The sequence below is a fragment of the Anoplolepis gracilipes genome, chromosome 16, assembly GCF_047496725.1.
Source record: "Anoplolepis gracilipes chromosome 16, ASM4749672v1, whole genome shotgun sequence".
Classification (NCBI taxonomy): Eukaryota; Metazoa; Arthropoda; class Insecta; order Hymenoptera; family Formicidae; genus Anoplolepis; species Anoplolepis gracilipes.
This window is the reverse complement of record NC_132985.1, coordinates 1,508,159-1,528,053: the sequence shown is the minus strand read 5'-3', so window position 1 is coordinate 1,528,053 and position 19,895 is coordinate 1,508,159. Positions and strand designations below refer to the sequence as shown.

Sequence of the window (19,895 nt, the reverse complement as noted above, 5' to 3'; positions counted from 1 at the left end):
GATATGTTTGTCCATAGTGAAACGTTGATGATGAAATCACCTCGATGTATACCGTATGCTTTTTGTAAAGGTTTTACACAACTAAAGACTTTCAAGAGAGAACCGACACAAATTTGCGGGCGAGAAAATTTACAACATTCGGAGAGGAGAACGCGTATCGTTTTTTTCCTTTCTCATGTAAAACTCCCTTCGCAGACGCGGAATATTCTACTATGAAGAACAATGAGACTTACCACTCTGCTGCTTGTATTATGTTCATAAACCAGTTCTGCGAATCATTAACCAGTTTTGCAGCACAGTTCGCGCGCGTTTACGTCTTTTCTTTTTTTTTTTTTTTTTTTTTTTTTAACGAACAGTCAACGATTAGCCGTGACTATGCCCCCGCGCAGCATCGACAAAACCTAATTTTCGGGAATTACTGATATTGCGTGGGCACGTGCGCCCTATTGTTCGCGCGTGCTCGTTAAGCACGATTTTTTTTCTATGGGTCGCACGCGCGCATAATTACGAAACGCATCCCACGTAACGCATTCAACCGCAAGCTCTTGTCAAAACTTGACACTTTTCGTCAAATTAACGTAAAGGATTTTTTCTCCATTACTATAATAGTAATACGAGCTTGTTTAATCGTCAGAGCACAAATTAATATTAAAAAAAATAGTTTAATTATAATATAAATAGAGAAGGACATATATATCAATTAAAATAAATATTTTATTTAGAGAATTCAATTTTATGTCATAGAGTCTTTTTAATATACAAGAAAAGTTAAAGTTCCAAATTGCAATTGCACACATTAAAGTCTCTAATCACAAATATTAAATAAATATTAAAAAGTATAAAGCAACAATAGTTGAAGCTCCTTTTGAAAATCATTATTAAGTTCTCTTTCTGTATATCATTATTATATAGATATTTGCGAAAGTAGGACGAGTAGTCAAAATGTCATTAGAATGACCTGAAATTACAGAGAGGAATATAGTCTTGATTTGCTGCAAAAGAAGTACTATAGCCAATCCTTCTGACACGTATCTCCAGAATCGTTACACGCCGTAACGAGAAAATTGCGCGCGGATCGATATATACCATTACCAATTCAAACGAAGGTCCCACGTGTGTTGTCTCGGTGTGTGACACCGGTACATATTATGCTGCATATTATGCTGTACGGCACATATATATATGCGGTACACACGTTGCACGATCAATGAAACCGCGATGACAGGGGTCACGGGAACACAATGTCGGGGATCATCAATAAAACCATTTTATTCATGACACTCACATATCCATTACAAAGTCACAGCCTTATCGGAAACGCTCTTACGGTAAAGTATATCAACACGCATCGCGTACACCTACGTACACATCCATATACATATATATATATATATATATATATATATATATATATATATATATATATATATCTTGTTTCTTTTTTATTTTATATATACCTATATAAATTCTGCATCTATACATAGATATAAGTCATTAAAGCTCTTCTCTCCTCTTGTGTCCTCCTCTCTTACAAATCGACCCGTAGGAAGAATAAAAATTGCGACTACGTTTCAGTGAGTTTCATTGACTTTGCGTTTTGAGCGAAGGTGCGGGAAATAGATTTGGAAATAGAAAACCTCGGTTCTCGGTTGACCAGGCCGGTGCGATTTATTGCGTAAACATCCTCGATATCCAGTAACTCGAATTTATCGAAAAGAAATGAAACGAAATTGTAGAAAAGAGAAAATCCGTTCATTTAAGTTACATTGTTTTTTTTTTTTTTCAATACCACTAGTCTTAAAATATACGCACGCGATATTCGCACTTTTCGGAATAAAAATATGCGGCGAGTTTACTTGTATCGAGGATCGGTTGTATCGGCTAACTAATCTAACGGGCGCACCACGAACGCGCGAAATACCTTGAACACCTAGGACAATCAGCGTGACAACAACATCGAATTATAAAATCGGATTCCCTCTCACCGATAAATAGCGGGGGAAATTAGAGTGTCCTACGTGAGATCAAATTTTTTACATTTTGATTAGATATCCGGTTGCCCTGGAAAGATGTATGCGAGTGCATACATGTATTTTCATATATGACTTAAGACTTATTGTAAAAGTAAATAATTTAATCTTCTTTATTATTTTAATTTATAATTATTATTCTATACTTATTAAAATTTAATTTTCTGTAAAATCTTTTTTTTTTTTTTTATGATTATCAATGAATTATTTATTTAGACACAGCGAGAGACTCCGTTATGCGAACGTGCAGCTTTGATATAGCTTTCGAGCGTCTCGCGTGAAAATAAATTATCGATTACCTGAAACGGTGCACGAAAAAATAGTCTTTTGTAAAAAGAATGGTCTGCGAGTTAGACTCGATGTGATAAAATCACATGATAAGTGGAAAAATTCTATTATATTTCGAACGTCATTCTTCCGTGATAACACGCTAGGCGATATATATTTTTTTTTGTACTACGTCACATATTGCTATTCTCTATATTGAGAAAGAGATGATGACGCGCGAAGAGAAGAAATGTCACGTTTTCTTCTTTCCTTGTACGATAAAATGTGGGGAAAAAATTATCGTTAAACTGAATAAATTAAATCAAACTAATTTAATTATTAACGTATAATTACGTTTGAATAATCATAGCTATTGTAACGAGACAAATATATATACATACATACATACATACATACATATATATATATATATATATATATATATGACAATAAATAAATATAATGCATTTATTATCGACAAAATTACGTGACTAAATGAGATCAAAATGAGCGCAAACTATAAAATAAATCGATAAATCTAGATTGGAAGACTAATTGGAAAGAAAGCATCACCTCTTTTTCGCATTCTTATCTCACGATAATGCGCTGAAAAATCATCTGATACGATGATAATAATAATTAAGGTCTTTAGAACTTATTTCTCTCTCTCTCTCTCTCTCTCTCTCTCTCTCTCTCTCTCTCTCTCTCTCTCTCTCTCTCTCTCTCTCTCTCATCTCGCGGATACGATACATTTCAAAAAATAAAAGAGAGCATAAAGCACTCCCTGTGCGTGGAACGGATTACGGAGGGATTGTGATTAACCCTTAACCGATTATTCTCGACAAGCATTATTCTCTTCGGTGTCGCTATTGCATTGTGGCTGCATTAACAGAAATACTGTCAAGAAAAGAAAAATGATATACACTCGTATACTCACCGGTTAAGGGTTAAATATCATTAAGAATCGTACGCCCGCGATTTTTTGCCATCCTGTTCGAATGGCACGACCGCCGGCGAATTTGCTAATGAGACAAACGATGAATGAGCGAGCGATATACGTATCGCTTACGAGCACGGATGTTAGATTATCATCTCGTTCTCTCTGTTTTCGTTCTTTTGGTTCTCCTCGTACTCGTCGCAGCAGCAACAACTCGACGTGCAGTCCTCCTGGTTCTCGGCGACGTATGTCATATACGTGTCGATGCTCTTGGTATCTAAGGACGGCAGGGACCACGAGAGCGAGGTTGTCTCGAGGTCCGGGATGGCCGTGTGCCAGGAACTGAGATTGCGCGATTTTTTGGCCTTACGACTCCTAGTGGACAGCTTTTTGATTGCCTGTAAAGCAAGAAAAAAACATTGCTCTGTTAAATAACGTGGAAAGAAGCAGAACGTACCCTTTCATAAAAAAAAAAGAAAAAGGTCGACGCAAGTTCACTGTAATTACGCGACAAAGCCTGTTGACTCGGAATCGCCCAACAACGTGTGTATACCTATACGAGATACATCGATCCGCGATAATTCAACAACGTCGCGCAAAAGTTTCACACCTAGAGATAGAATGACGTAAACGGAAACCGTGCGAGTTTAAATCATATGCGACGTGTCGCCGAAATGTTTACACGACGCAAAACAAGACGTACGAAATCCGTATTAACGCAAGCCCTTATTTAATCGGGTCGATCATTCCATCCAGATGGAATTAGGTCACAATAACATATACGCCCGAAACGTGCGTGCGTAAATGCAACAGTCGAACAGGAGACCGGGGACGATCGAGAAGGAGAGCCGATTAACGTCCGTTGACGGATAACGGCTTACCCGCAGGATCCTACGGCCGGACTTGCCGAGCAATTTCTTCAGCATCGCGGCCGGTTCTGTCACCGCCTTTCTCGCCTCCCCGAGCAGGAGAGCAGCCTCGCCGACTATTTTCCTCGTCGTCGCGCGCGCGATTACGATACACGCGTTCGGGATTGATTTTCGGCCGTGGCCTGAGCCTGCCCGCCCTGCACCTACGTCGTCGGCTGGCAAATCAATGCGTACGCCACGACGTCACGCGACGAAATACCGCTCCGGATCGTCGCGCTGCTCCATTTATTACCTCGGCCCCGGCACCCGAGCCCTCACGATCATCCCCGAACACGAGAGCTCACGGCTATCAACCGCGTAATATCCCACTCATGGTACGATCTCGCAGAAATGCTTTCCTCTTGCGGTCCGTTCAAGGCAATTAACTCTTACGGAGATAGAAAGGTTAATGAGGAACCGGTAATTACGATCGACTTGACGCAATAGTAATTTCCGTGACGCCGCCACCATCCGCCACTGGAATTATTTTAATTGATAGAATTAAATACTGACAGAGAGATGTTTATATATTTATGTATCTTTCCACGGATTGCGTGTTGCTACAAATTACTTTTACAATTAAGGATTTTAACAAAGAATACAAAAAACATATTTAAATTAAAAACGTTATTTGAATTGAAAAAATGGATTTTTCAAAAAATTAAAAAGTTATTAGAGTTTTCAATTATTCAAATTTCAGTTAGTTAATTTTTTTTTAATTGAAAACATTTTACTAAATTTTTTTCAAAATTTTTTTCAGACCTTTGATCTTTTTTTGATATTAATTTTTTATTCGAAAAAGTTAACAGAATTTTGAAAATTATTAATAAATAAATATTCATCTGTTTGTTGTCGAAAGTCTTTGAGTCTAAAATTAAATAAATATTTATATCGATAATTTATAAGATTTGCTAATGTTCGACAATTTATCTACTCGCAAAAATTATGAAATAACAAAGAGAAAAAAAAATAATGTGATTTATCTATCCCTAACAGACTGCAAGATACATCGATTAATCAATGCACAATTGAATAAGGAAGGCCCGCGTGCGTGCAAATCCATGCTGCAATCTACTATATGATGGAATATAGAACGAGTGCTCAATGGTCCGTGGGGAATAGATACGAAAATAAGAACGAATTGAATTACAATCTGCGAATGATTAACGAGAATTCGTCGAAAGACAATCATCGGCAAGACACTGATACATAATAACTTTATCTTCCCTGTTATTAATTTTCGGATATATTATATTTGCCCAACGCAATAGATCAAAAAATATAAATAATATAAAATTTTATCAATATATACTGTCAATATATTATATATGGCTAACATTATATTATTATAAACAAATTGCATGTACATTCTTTAATAAACGTAGTTGTCATATCTATTATAATAATAATATCATAAAGTTATATAATATCTATCATATTATATTAGTTGAAAAATAATATAATGTCAGACATGTAACAATAATTATATGAAATATAAAAAATCTTTTCAATAAACACACACATTTATCTAAACAATAGATTATATTTAAAAACGAGAGATATTTTATGAGCGCACGTGAACGAAATTTAATCGGCGCTTCGGGATGCATTAAACTAAGGCAACGAGCGAGAAGTCGAGAGCGAGTGCAAGAGTAAATCCCGGTAGCGCGATGCGTATATATACTTACATTTCTTTCATTCTCTTTCTTTCCCTTTATCGACTGCGTGCACACACGTGTACGGCGTGTGCGTGTGACGCGTGTGAGCGCGGCCGTTCTCACGCGGCGGCACGCGTCGCGCCGTGTGTATCCCCCTCTGCCCCCGACGCACGCACATGTCGGGGGCCACGTGCCGCCCCCGGTGCCTCCACGAAAAACTCATAATTGTCATAACATTCGAGCGCACCGTCGACGCCACGTCGTCGTGAAAAAAAAAAAAAACGCTCCCCGGAATTGAAATCATAAGTACTTACACTTCGATTCGTTAATCAGATCCAGTTCCGTTTATCTTCCCAGGCTTATTTTATCTTTAAAGATTGTGTTCTCGCAAAAATCAATAATATATATTTAATCAATAATAATAAAACTGATAAAAAATGTATATACATGTATATATTTGTAGAGGAATAAAACACAGTTTTTACGAAAATATGACGTATGAATCTCCTCCCGACAGGGTCCATCGAATGCACTGCGATGCAAAGTCCGCGATAAACGGACTTCCGAGACAAATCTGTCGCGTACGTGATTTATTGAAATCGGTTTTACGATTATTGCAACGCGAAACCGGGCAATCATTTTTTCGCGGACGAGGGGAAACAATCGCCATCGACGACCATCGGGGTATAACGAGCGACGCGTGGCGCGGTCGCGTGGCTACACAAATGCGCGCTCAAACATCGCGGCGCGGCGAAAATAAGTCCTGCCTAATTGAGGCGGCTGTTCCATTATAGAGATTAGAAACTTCAAACCGGAGGCTACCGCCTGGCGGTCTTTGAGAGCCTCGCGCGATTAATTAATGCAAGATCGTGTTACTATTTCTCATTCGTACTCTTTTAGTCCTTTGACGAATAAATAATGCACCCTCTCCGAGATTTGGAAATACTTTGGAAGAAGAGATTATAGTCTTTTTAAGAGAATTAAAAAAAAAACAAAATGTATATTAAATAAAAAAAAATTAATAGGATTAATCTTTTCGCAGATATGTATCTGTTTTTTATAGCAGGATTTATTAATATATGCCTCTTTAAAAAGAAATATTGATTTGTGAAGATCTTAAATTTATTGTCGGAGGCAAAATTTATTATAGATAAAAAAAAGTTGTATTTTAGATAAAAAAAATTAATAAATCAAAATCATTAAATCTTTTAGAGAAATATGTAATAAGATCCATTAATAGAAAAAAAATATAATTTTAAATAAACAATAGAAATGTTACCCTCTTCGAAAAGATTGATTTGATTAGTTGAAATAAGATATTAAATTTATTGTCGAGAGCGAGATTTATTATTTTATCGACATTATCCTCTATAGCCATATGATGTAAGAAATCTTACATCTTAAAGTCAAGAGGTCACGGTAATTTCGGCTGTTAACTGAGTCGTTACACAATAGCAAAAATTTGAAACTTTAATCGTACGATTTGTGCGCGTCACGAATTGCGTGAGCGCTATTACGTCAACGCGAAGTTTGATTTGTCGCAAATATTTGCAAAGTCGGCAAAGCGTCACGATATCATTTTATTGACGCGATATCTATCACCCGCATAATGGGAGTACTCGTAACACAAGCCATTATATATTTGCGTAAAAATTGTATGCTTGATCAATCGTGGAAATTTTAAATTCTAGAACTTTGTTTAATGAGTTTACTTTTCCCGGAAATTTAAAATATAATTTCCATATAGAGGGAAAGCTCTTTTTAATTCATTTATTTAAAACAGAGATCGATTATTTGTACTTTCAAATATATCAAACGAAAAGAAATATTACCAGAATCATAAATATAATAAAAGTGCCAAGTTTTAAACTTGTTAAATGTCAAAACTGTGTATAATACTTTGATTCGTATTTATGTCACAATCACTATTTCGAAAATGTTGTAATAATTATTTAAACTATTCCAAACGTTTTTAATGTCTTAATAAATTACTCCAATTTAAGAAAAAAAATTTTTAATAACTCTTGTGTATAAATTGACAATTGTTAATTTCTAATGTTATTCCATACTGATAAAGCAACGTATAAATAATTTTTGTTATGAACACCGAAGAAAAACAAGAATTGTTTGTACGCACCGAAAGAGATCATCATACAGAACCAACGATTAGGACGATATTTATAATTCAAAGATCACAATAGATCTATATATAACGCAGCCATGGACATACGCGCATTAACCAGAATAAGTAAATAAACACGCGATATATACATATCGGATCGCTTAAAGTGGCTAAAATGGAAATACGAGTATCTCTCGAAGGCGTGGGAATAGTGCGTTTCGAACGTCACACGTGTCCGAGGGACGCATATGCCAAATAGGGCGCCGACAGAGACAGAACGAGACCGCAAATATTAGTTATTCGTGCGATGTACAAATAATTTCCGGCCGTTTATTCACACATATGATACTTATTAATACTTGACAGATATAACACATAATCAAAGTGGAACATGAAATACAAATAAAAAGATATATATGCATAAAAAAGAATTATGTATTTATATAATATTCTTGAATATTATATAAATATTATAATTAACATAATTTTTTAAACGAATAAAGACTGTCTTCTATTATTGCTTGTAATATTTTTTGATAGAAAAATATTAACAACGTATGTATATATATATATATATATATATTCTATGTTTATTCAACAATACAGTTTATATGCAAACTTATTTATTATTTTAATTATATCTTTTGCGTATTTTTTATTTTACTTAAAACTAAAATCAATTACTTGTACTTTCGAGTAACAGATCTGAAAGCAATTATTTTTTATATATTTTACATTTTTTTAAATCTTAGATTTATTAAAAATATATTATCATTTATCTATTCTATACAAAATATTAATTTTTAAATGGATTAATTAACGACAATCAAATACAACGCAATTATATACAATAATATATGAACATGAAAAGCTTAAACAAAAAATACTTTATATAATATTCTATCTCATTATAGAATCGTGTTTTCGTGTTATTTAATTCGTTAATAAGGGTCCTCAAGTAAGGGAATATGCAATTTTTCTGGTTCGAAAGGAATATTTTGCTTGTTGCCAGGTAATAACATAGGAATTACTTTAATGCGAAACTCGTATGGCATAAAATCCTGACAGAAATGATAAAAGTCATTACGGGTTTTGATGATATTTAAACGAGCCATTTCCTTAATCAACCCTTCTAATTCATGCTGGTAGTTTTCATATTTTTTACGACGCTCGATGATGGATACTACCTTGGCTAACAACACCACGAACTTCTCGGATCGTACTCTAGTCGACAACTGATACTTCGGCTCCATACGTTTCCACAAGAACTTGTAAAGATAATCCGTAGCCCAGTGCTTTGGACGAGGGAGTCTTGGTGGTTTGTACACCTTTCCATTTACCAAGTATGCCTTATCTACTATCTTTGAAGGATTGCTCTTCTTCGTAACTTGTTTACGCGTAGCACCAAAAAGTTTCTTTACATTTGTCGCTTTTAATCTAGATTCTTCTTTCTTGCCAGCCACTTTTATCGCAGCCATCTCGCGAATCTTTATTCTGTCCACTTCCGCCTTAATCTTCTCAAAACTCTCAGCATTGATAACTTTCGATGTTGGCAAATTCCAAACATTCGACGTAGATGGTGTATCTTTCCCTACAAAAAATTTGCCATCACTTGTAATTTTACGTGCTTTTATCTCATTAGTTTCTCTATCTCTATTATCTCTATTTGTTTTATCAGCGAGTGATATTGTATTTGTACGTTCTTTCGAAATATCTCTTGTAGACTTGCGGTTAAACGAAATTTGTTTCTTATTTTGTGACACTTCAGATTTGTCTTCTATTATTATATTTTTTTGTGAAATGGATTTTGATTTTACATTCGCGACGTTATTACTTTCTGAGAGTTTATTTTTCTTTTTTGGTTGCACATTAAGTTCTTCAGATATATTTCCCACATTGTTTGACAATATTTTAAAAGATGTATCAGAATCTTTACTTATACTTTTCATTGATTGTGTATACTGTTCCATTATTACCTGTTCTTGGTTAGCTTCTGTTGTTTCATCTTGCTCAACAGAAATATAATTATCTTCAGTTGGCATAACGATATTACTCTTTCTTGCACTAACATTATTATCTTCCACAATTATCTCCTTGAATGGATTATTAGTCAGACTCCTTTTATGTAAAGGTGAAATTTTCGACTTTAATTTTAAATGTGCAGGCCTTTTAATGTGAAATTCATTACTGTCTAAAGATGAATTACTTGTACTTCGTTCAATATTACTTTGAACTTGTGCAGAGATGTCTAATGAATGTTTTCTAGTTTTTAAGGATCTTGGGCTTCTTCTAGGTGAACTTGTAAGCACATTTTCAGGTATGACATCAATCTTCTTCTTAACAATCTTCGAAGGACTTAATGATTTTGTTTTTAACGGAGATTTTGCATTACGAGTATCAATCTTTTTATCTTGATTATATTCAGGCAAAGTTATATCTGTATTTTCCACTAGAGCATCTTCAAAAGGATTATTATTATTATTCACGCTTCTTCGCGCACGTTGCATAAGATGGGATTTAAATTTGAAACGTTTGCGCTTGCTAATTTCAATCTCGCTTTCATCACTAGTTTGAACAGTCTTATTAATATCAGATGCAGCATTATTTTCAAGCACCTTAGAAGTTGATAAATTCAAAGAACTAGCTTCGTTATTCTCCAGTGGTAATGTTTGCGACAATTGTATTGTTTTCCTTTGATCATCAGTATGATCTTTATTGGAATTAATATTTTCATGCATTAAATGCTTTGAGGATTCTTTTTCAAACATGACTGATTTTTTCCCGACATCCAAATTATCATTTTCTATTACTATATTCTGAAAAGGATTTTGATTTTTTAAGGGACTTCCTTCACTTTTTCTTTTCTTAAAAACATTTGGCTTTGATTTCAAAATATTTGGACTTGGACTTGAACTCAAATTTGAATAATGTTCCTTATTTTCATCTAACATTCTTTCCAAGACTGACTTTCTTCTGCCATCTGAACTCTCACTATCTGTTACTATATGAAAAGGATTTTGATCCTTTGAAAGACCCCTGCCACTCTTTTTTTTCTTAAAAATACTTGGCTTTGATTTCAAAATATTTGGACTTGGACTTGAACTTGAACTCAAGTTTGAATTATGTTTCTCATTTTCATCCAATTTTCTTCCTGAGACTTCTCTATCCGAATTGTCATGCAAATTAGAATACTTTGCTTGTTTTATCTGCGATTTTAATGAAATAGCTATTTTAGTATCATTTAAAGCAATCAAAAAAGCATTGTTATCACTCTTTCTACTTGGTACTCTCAATGGAACTTTTTTCTTTCTCAAACTAAGTTCTTTTTCTGACTCGGATGTTGACATTTCCAAAACATTAGTTTTAACTATTGCTACAAAATATATATACTATTAATATTGTAATTATATATTCATTTTGTACAATTATTATTTTACAAATATATACCTGCACTTAAGTTTGGTTTTGATCTTGTTAAAGTATTGCTTTCAGTATCAGAAGATTCCAAATATTTCCACCATTGTGATGTATTATGGTTAGACTCCAATTGCGAATTAAGATTTAGTTGTTGAGATGTTTCATTTCTATTATCACGTCTCAAGGAATGCGGCGACGACATATTCTCTTCCAAATTGTTCCACCAATGTGTTTGCTCTGTAAAAATATATTATATTATTAAAATTTTATTACAACCTTGATCGCAAATTCAGTTGACAAAAAATAAAATACTTAATAAGTCAAATAATAAAGTAACAAAATAAAAAGAAAATATTCTTACCTTCAGCTATATTATTTGTGTCCAGATCAAGAAATCTAGAACCGATAGAATCATTGGATTTATTCTTGAAAAATGGTTTGGACGTTCGAGAAAAAGTCCTTCTCTTAGCCATCACTTCTATGTGTTTTCACTCGAAAGCTTTAGAAGTTTTTACATTAAAATTGAAGAGAAGAATGTATGTGGACGTAGAAAAGAACAAAAAAAAATATAGATATAGAAACTTAGAAAATTTTCCTCTATATATATATATAGTACAAATATTAGAAAAATACAGGCGGGCACCGGTCACACGTAAATAAATCGAGGATAAACTAAATAAACCATAGACATAAAAGATTATAGATAGTGCTTTACCTAAGGAAAATTGTATCCGATTTTTTGCGCATGCGTAGCGCAGCAACTGCATTGTCATAAGCTGCGTCGAGATCGCGCTACGAATGCTTCGAAACATCATTCCATCTTTATCCTCATAGAGCACGGAATAAAGATAAATTGATGTTTCAAAGTATTCGTAGCGCGGTCTCGACCGCATATTTACAAATATTGATTAGAAATATATATAATTTATAAAAGTGTGTACTGAGATTATTAATTTTTATAAATTATATATGTACAATAGATCTTTTATTTATAAAGGAAATAAAGAAAGAACAGTTTATACATATACATATATATATATATATATATATATATATATATATATATATATATATATATATAATACAATGTTAGATATGTGTAAAGAATTCTTATAAATATAAAATAAAAATGAACATATGTGCAATCCGTAAAAAAAAATTATTATATAAAAACATTAAAAAATATCCAATATAGTCTATTAAATACAATAGATTTATCTTGTTCAACATATGATTTTTATAATACAATAAAGTTAGATTTCCATTTAATTAAGCAATACATAGGTACTACTGTACTGTAATTAAATTGTCGAATATAATAATTACAAGTTACACAATGTATGTACACGATAAAAACAAGTTTATGTCTTTTGTTTTTTATTACTCGGTCCACTATCTGGGTCGTCAGCCTGGAAAATTGTTTTCGGTTGCGTTTTCTTGTATGCAGGTGCAATCCAATACGGTTCCTCCTCGGCTATTTTCGCGTATTTCAGAATGGCTTCCCTCGGGTCTTGATCATCCTCTATTCGTTTACTCAGCCCAAGATTGCGTATGACATAAGAGCTGAGCGTTCCTCCAGAAGATGCTACTCTACCACCCTGTCCAGAAGTGATAGGTAGATCAGGACGCCTCGATTTGACTGGATCCAGCCTATCTTTCTCCATCTGCTTGCGAACTGATTTTGGTCTATCCTGACGGAACAGAGGAAGCGCGTGAGGTGTTATGATCTGCTGGGTAGACATTATCTCAATATGTTTCTGCTTCATGTGTGTTTTAACAACACACAGTTTGGCGCCCCTCATACTCTTCTTAGGATCATAATATACTTTGACAATACCATTGCCACAACCAACAAACACCTGATTTAATTTCGGATGCCATAAAGTCTTGATCACATGTGAGTTTGTCACAGGAATTTCTCTCACTAAATCAAACGTCTTACTGTCATAAAACAACAATCTGCCAGTCATTTTCCCCTTGTTCAGCGATTCTCCAGTAACAATCATCGAGTCATCTGGACTAAACATGCAATCTGTTGTGTCGTAACGTGAAAACAGTCCATTTGCTTCAAAAACTGGCGACTTGAATGCTCGTAAATCCCACAGTTTCAAAGTGTCGTCGCAACTTCTACTCGCTAGCATCTGTCCAAGATATGAAAAGCTCAAGCTCGATATCTCGTTGCCTTGTGCATGGGCGCCTCTCAGCATAAGGGATGGATTTACAAAATTCTTTCTGCGATCCCACATTTGAATCGAACCATCTATACATCCGCAAGCAACAGCCGCACCTTCTCGACTGTAAGCACAGGTAGTAGGTATAGTTTTCACACCATTCTGCGCTCTACATTTTATTAGACTTTTATGCCCGCGTGGCCTATATAGAATCCATATTCTGCAAGTACTATCCTGCGAACAAGTCAGATACTCCTCTTTAGTAAATGGATGCCAACAGCCGCTATTCAGACTGGCGGTATGGCCCTTTGTACGTGCCATGTCTGTAATATATTGATCACCTTTTACAGTCTCACACTTCTCAAAGCCATCTCGGTCCAAAACTTTTGCCTGCGCCGCCCCTGATATTACCAGTATCACATCTCCGGTCGTAGAATATTGCAAACATTTGATAGGATGATTCTCGCAGGGCTGTAAGGTTCTGAAACTCTTCATGGACGTATCCATACCGGCAAAATCCCAGAAACAGACGTCGTAGTCGACGGATCCAGATGCTAATCGAGCTCCGGATGGGTCTGCAGCGATGGCAATGACAGCTTTAGTACCATGAGTCATTGAGACTTCATGAGTACATGGAATCTTGTCTTTTAGCGCTACTTCTTCTTCAGTGTCGGACGATTCGTCGTCATCGTTGTCGTCGTCGCTTTCATCCTTCTTCTTATATTTCTTCTCTTTTTTTTCTGTGTCTGAACTAACGAGTAACGAAGACGGTAACGGTGGACCGATGAAATTGTCGTCATCGTCGCTCTCTTCATCGTCGTTCTTCTTGGATTCGGTATTTTCATCGGGGGACTCGTCTGTTACAGGTGCAGCTGCTTTATTGCTGCTGATGGTCTTGGTGATGTTCTCCAGCATTTCCTGTACATCGAACGACTTGGCTTTCTTACCAAAGCCCGTGATGCCCATCAACTTTTGTATATTTTGAGTTTCCTCCTCGTCCTCCGGCTTGATCTCTTCTATCTTCTTCACATTGTTCTCCTCACGTTTCTTGCCAAATGTGCCGAATCCGGAGCTGGAAACTTCGACAGATGTCTCGGTCGCCGGTTTTTCTAAATTGGCGCTTATCTTGCCGAAGGTTATGATTTTCTTTGAATTCATATTGCCGATTTAATTACTTGATTTAATAACTTGATGTTAAGTCAGCACAGTATTTACTTACTTGTAAAACATGACGTGCAATCGGCATAAAATAAAAAATTCGACAATTTATATGCAATTTTATTTATAGTTCGTTCCTGCGTTTGTTGTGAAAAATACTTTTCAGAGTGACAACCTTTAGTAAAATAAAATCAGACCCCTTAAGCTTCTCTCTGGTTTACACAGCTTCTTTTCATATTTAGATAGCTTTAAAGTAAATTTTCACGAGCCACTGAAAACGATTGTTTGAGCGACAAAAAGGATCACGTGACTAAAAATAAAAATATCAATTCGTCAATTTTGGTCACGTGATCCTTTTTGTCGCTCAAACAATCGGTTTCAGCGGCTCGTGAAAATTCACCTTTATGTAGAGCAGCCTTTAGATTGCACTAAGAGTGTAGGTGTAGGTATAAAGTGCATGCGTGGGTGTCTAAATTTATTATCAATTCTAACCTAATGCAATTGTAATACCTAGTACATAAGCGTGTATTTTTACATTATTTTGTACCGTCTTACGATTGCGAAGTAAAATGGATTTTCAAAAGGCAAATAAAAATATAACGTGGAGCTTGCTGGAGCTCACCGGACTCTTGGAAGAAGAGGATGCTCACGTGCATTTTGAGAAAACCATCAAACATCTCGCTTTACATCCGTACCATTTGATGAATATTCAGCGAGGTTTGAATCAAATATTAAAATCATCATTAAACAGCTACGACAAAGAGTACGTAATGTTACACACATGTTTATATTTTACAAATTTTATTTCATAAAGCAATATATATTTCTTATATTTTATATTTAAAGTTTTAACATTTATTCATAAATGTTTAAATCTGGATCCAATGTTTACATAAATGAAAAAGAGAAAAAAAATTCGAGACACTAAATTATTATCAGTATGATTAATTCTTGTTGCAACTTTAGCATCACAAGTAAATGCTTAGATCTTATTATATATTATATTATAGTTATAACATTATAAATATAAAATGTCTTTTTTCTAAGAGTATATTCTTAGATTTGTCTGTGTGCGCAACAAGTAACAAATATTGAAAATTTTACAATAAAATTTAATTTAACAATTCTGTGTTATTTTAGATTGCATGGATTTATGCTAACTTTTAAAAATCCTAAATTGCTTAGGAATTTTGGGGAGTTATTTTATGACTCTCCCTTTATTCATGTTGATATAGAAGCAGACTTTTATTTGTTTCGTCCAACTGTTGGATCTTTCCTAAAAGGTAAATTATACTTTTGTTAATTGTATACTTAAAAATCTGTTATAAAGAAATTTAAAATTATATTTGTTCCACAGGTATAGTGAACAAGAAAGGCTTGGATCATATTGTAGTGCTAGTACATAAAATATATACTGTATCTATTCCGAAACCTGATAATACAGAGGAATGGTTAGGAGATTCAGTGGAGATTGGTCAAGAAATAAGATGCTGCGTAAGTCAAATAGACAACAAGAGTAAGCCTCCTTTTATCCGTGCCGCTTTAAATTCTGATTATTTACAAGGCTGCAGATTATCAGAAAGTATAAATATAGAAAATGTTAATGAAAATCACAACTTGGATAGTACTATTAAGATTGAGAAGACAAACGGTGAAATATCAGAAGAAGATATATCTGATAAAGAGAGGAAGAAACATCGAAAGAAACATAAAAAGTCTCGTGAGATTGATACTAAAAATATTAAATATGAAGATAGTAATATGGATAATACTATTGAAAGACATAAAGCGAATGTCAAGATTGATGATTCAATCAATGAAGAAGAAGGTATTGTCTCTGATAAAGAGAAGAAGAAACATCGAAAGAAACATAAAAAATCCCGCGAGATTGATTCAGAATCTTTCTTTATGAATCAGGTAAAAGATGAATCGAACAATAATGCAGGGAATGATATTTATAGGTATATTAAATGTGAAATTAATGACGATACAGACAATATTATCGAAAATCCAAATCTGAATAATTATATCAAGATTGATCAAACCTCAACTGATCAAGAAATATTAGAAGACAATGCTATTTCTGAAAAAGAGAAAAGAAAAAACCGAAAAAAGCATAAGAAGTCTCTTGAAAGTGACTTAGAATCTATTTCTGAAAATAATAATGCTTCACAATCTTTCTTTACGAATCAGATAAAAGATGAATCGAGCAATAATGCAGGGAATGATATTTACAGGTATATTAAAGGTGAAATTAATGGCGATACAGACAATGTTATCGAAAATCCAAATCTGAAGAATTCTATCAAGATTGATCAAACCTCAACTGATCAAAAAATATTAGAAGACAATGCTATTTCCGAAAAAGAGAAAAGAAAAAACCGAAAAAAGCATAAGAAATCTCTTGAAAGTGACTTAGAATCTATTTCTGAAAATAATAATGCTTCAAAATCTTTCTTTACGAATCAGATAAAAGATGAATCGAGCAATAATGCAGGGAATGATATTTACAGGTATATTAAAGGTGAAATTAATGGCGATACAGACAATGTTATCGAAAATCCAAATCTGAATAATTCTATCAAGATTGATCAAACATCAACTGATCAAAAAATATTAGAAGACAATGCTATTTCCGAAAAAGAGAAAAGAAAAAACCGAAAAAAGCATAAGAAATCTCTTGAAAGTGACTTAGAATCTATTTCTGAAAATAATAATGCTTCAGAATCTTTCTTTACGAATCAGATAAAAGCTGAATCGAGCAATAATGGAGGGAATGATATTTACAGGTATATTAAAGGTGAAATTAATGATGATACAGACAATGTTATCGAAAGTCCAAATCTGAATAATTCTATCAAGATTGATCAAACCTCAACTGATCAAAAAATATTAGAAGACAATGCTACTTCCGAAAAAGAGAAAAGAAAAAACCGAAAAAAGCATAAGAAGTCTCTTGAAAGTGACTTAGAATCTATTTCTGAAAATAATAATGAAACCAGATTGAATAATATAGACAGTTATAATAACAAAAATATTAAATGTGAAGATAATATTCATAATACATGCAGTGCTATTGAAAATCACAAACTGGATAGAGTTATTAAAAGTGAAAATTTAACCAGTGTAGAAGATACTACTTCCGACAGAGAGAAGATTAAACATCGAAAGAAGCGCAAAAGGTCTCATGAGACTGATACAGAGAATGAAGTCACATCTGATTACTTGGCAAGTTGTAAAAAGAGAAAGAAAACATCCCTATCTTCAGATTCAGAATCAAAAACTCATATGAAAATAAAAGCTGAGAAATTTGATTCAGATCTAAAATTAGAATTAAAATCTCCTATTAAAATAAAAGTTGAAAAAGTTTAAGTTGGTCTATATTCCACCTGATATTAGAAAAACCAATACTGGTATGCATCTGCAGCCTCTGAGCATATTCATAACACATAGAATTGGTTACCTCTTCGACTATGTCCATTTATATTTTTTGACAAAACGGGAAGTTTATTATAAGATAAAACGAAATTATTATGTACAGAGTGGTACATACATACATTCATGTAATATAAAACATAAAAACATTTTTATTAATAAATACAAATTATTTTAATGTACACAACATAATTGTCATATATTTTGCAAATTGAGATTTGGTCATTTAAAACTTTGAAACTATCATCATCGATTAATTAGAAATCGAGTTGTATCTCGGCGATTTATTTTAACCTTATTTAATCGATTCCAAAGAATGCAAATATATATAAATAACTATTATAAAATTATGAACATCTTCATATTTGCAGTTATGGAATGTATTTTCTATTGAATATTTTTAATATTAAACAATATTTTCTATTAAACATTTAACAAGATGATTTTATTAGTAGATATTAATGCCGTTAATATATCGGAAAATGATAATTATGAAAAATAAATTTGCGTATCAAAATATACAAGTATATTCCTTGATAATTTTTCCTATTAATGTATGTACATTATTGTAAATAATCACAAACAATTTTTCTTTATTGTATTGTATATAAGAAAGATATTCTCGTAACCATTCATCCACTGAAAAGTCAAGTTCATTAATAGAATGATATAGAAATTAGATAAATAAAAATATATATATATATATATATATATATATATATATATATATATATATAACTTAATGTATTCATAAATAGTTCAAACACTTTTGTACAAAAAGAAATGTTTACAATTCAGATTAGACCAAAAGAGAGAGAGAGAGAGAGAGAAAAGAACAGAAAAGAATAAGTTTTGCACACATACAAACACACACGCACGCACACACATAATTATTATGGAATATTTACAATACATAATATATTTGTTATTTAATGTATAAATGATATATCAACACATATTCAAATAAACTCTTTACAGTTCTTAAATAAAAAATGCATTTTTGATGATGTATAGGTAGAGAGAGAGAGGGGGGAGAGAGAGAGAGAATTCATGCATAAGATTTATTCCGAATAGTCAAGTATCAAGATGTAAATATTTATCTTTTTTTTTAATATTGGACAATAAATTACAGCAGAATGTCATATTATTTGCATTAGAATTTTTATATTACCTTGGCACATTTTATTCGCGTTGTAAATATATTGTTACAATATCTTTGTTGATTTGTATGTCATGGTAAAATAAAATTATATATTGAGATTATATATATATATAATTCGATTGTTCCTCAGATAAATATTATAAACCAAACTTTATAACAGATATTTGTATTGCGTTTCTATCCCGATAATCTGGAAAGCGATTTTTGCGTTATTTGTACGAGTAAAAAAATTTCTTATTCTGTACGTTTTGAGTTTAAAAATTTTAGTTTCGAGATTATTTGTACTTCATGATTGTTTGTCATCCCTTCGTACTTTTGATGGTCAACAATATAAAAAACCATTATAGTTTAAGAAAAATCACAAACTTTGAAAAGTTAATCAATTACCGTTTCTATCTTCTTTTTCAATTATAAAACAATGGAAAATTAAACTTAATTACGATCTATTTAACGATGATCTTTGTTCAGATTACACATCGATATATATTTTCGGCATCATTCTATAATAAGATAATGAAAAATGAAGTATTGAAAAATGTGATTGCTTGCGCGACGAGTGTCGCTCATTTATCCGTGTTACAAAAAAATATCTTATAACTTTCCAATTTATTATTTGTGCATGTAAATGCA

General features: G+C 33.1%; 4 protein-coding genes across 4 annotated transcripts; 1 reads left to right on the top strand and 3 right to left on the bottom strand.

Moving 5' to 3' along the window:
- Positions 1-1,251: 1,251 nt before the first annotated feature.
- LOC140674901 (uncharacterized) lies at positions 1,252-4,377 on the bottom strand. The gene is made up of 2 exons (XM_072908834.1): positions 4,116-4,377; positions 1,252-3,632 (listed from the first exon to the last, which is right to left on the bottom strand). Exons 1-2 carry the CDS (start codon positions 4,158-4,160, stop codon positions 3,378-3,380), a joined length of 300 nt encoding a protein of 99 aa, XP_072764935.1. The 5' UTR covers positions 4,161-4,377; the 3' UTR covers positions 1,252-3,377.
- A 4,474-nt stretch (positions 4,378-8,851) lies between these two features.
- On the bottom strand, positions 8,852-12,165 carry LOC140674585 (uncharacterized). The gene is made up of 3 exons (XM_072908229.1): positions 11,701-12,165; positions 11,370-11,576; positions 8,852-11,295 (listed from the first exon to the last, which is right to left on the bottom strand). Exons 1-3 carry the CDS (start codon positions 11,810-11,812, stop codon positions 8,864-8,866), a joined length of 2,751 nt encoding a protein of 916 aa, XP_072764330.1. The 5' UTR covers positions 11,813-12,165; the 3' UTR covers positions 8,852-8,863.
- A 360-nt stretch (positions 12,166-12,525) lies between these two features.
- On the bottom strand, positions 12,526-14,859 carry LOC140674624 (gastrulation defective protein 1 homolog). The gene is made up of 2 exons (XM_072908296.1): positions 14,730-14,859; positions 12,526-14,656 (listed from the first exon to the last, which is right to left on the bottom strand). The coding sequence occupies exons 1-2, from the start codon at positions 14,754-14,756 to the stop codon at positions 12,701-12,703; spliced, it is 1,983 nt and encodes a 660-aa protein (XP_072764397.1). The 5' UTR covers positions 14,757-14,859; the 3' UTR covers positions 12,526-12,700.
- A 248-nt stretch (positions 14,860-15,107) lies between these two features.
- Positions 15,108-18,456, top strand: Polr1f (RNA polymerase I subunit F). Its single transcript, XM_072907825.1, has 3 exons — positions 15,108-15,431; positions 15,809-15,951; positions 16,026-18,456. Exons 1-3 carry the CDS (start codon positions 15,238-15,240, stop codon positions 18,038-18,040), a joined length of 2,352 nt encoding a protein of 783 aa, XP_072763926.1. The 5' UTR covers positions 15,108-15,237; the 3' UTR covers positions 18,041-18,456.
- Positions 18,457-19,895: the final 1,439 nt, after the last annotated feature.

Excerpts from the sequence above, each read along its gene's own strand:
- LOC140674901 (XM_072908834.1), bottom strand. The coding sequence starts at position 4,160 with ATGCTGAAGAAATTGCTCGGCAAGTCCGGCCGTAGGATCCTGCGG. Across the intron at positions 3,633-4,115 it reads CCGGCCGTAGGATCCTGCGG|GCAATCAAAAAGCTGTCCAC; the intron begins GTAAGCCGTTAT and ends CTTGCTTTACAG.
- LOC140674585 (XM_072908229.1), bottom strand. The coding sequence starts at position 11,812 with ATGGCTAAGAGAAGGACTTTTTCTCGAACGTCCAAACCATTTTTCAAG. Across the intron at positions 11,577-11,700 it reads CACAAATAATATAGCTGAAG|AGCAAACACATTGGTGGAAC; the intron begins GTAAGAATATTT and ends ATATTTTTACAG. Across the intron at positions 11,296-11,369 it reads AAAACCAAACTTAAGTGCAG|CAATAGTTAAAACTAATGTT; the intron begins GTATATATTTGT and ends TATATTTTGTAG.
- LOC140674624 (XM_072908296.1), bottom strand. The coding sequence starts at position 14,756 with ATGCCGATTGCACGTCATGTTTTACAA. Across the intron at positions 14,657-14,729 it reads TTGCACGTCATGTTTTACAA|AAAATCATAACCTTCGGCAA; the intron begins GTAAGTAAATAC and ends ATGAATTCAAAG.
- Polr1f (XM_072907825.1), top strand. The coding sequence starts at position 15,238 with ATGGATTTTCAAAAGGCAAATAAAAATATAACGTGGAGCTTGCTGGAG. Across the intron at positions 15,432-15,808 it reads TTAAACAGCTACGACAAAGA|ATTGCATGGATTTATGCTAA; the intron begins GTACGTAATGTT and ends GTGTTATTTTAG. Across the intron at positions 15,952-16,025 it reads TGTTGGATCTTTCCTAAAAG|GTATAGTGAACAAGAAAGGC; the intron begins GTAAATTATACT and ends TTTGTTCCACAG.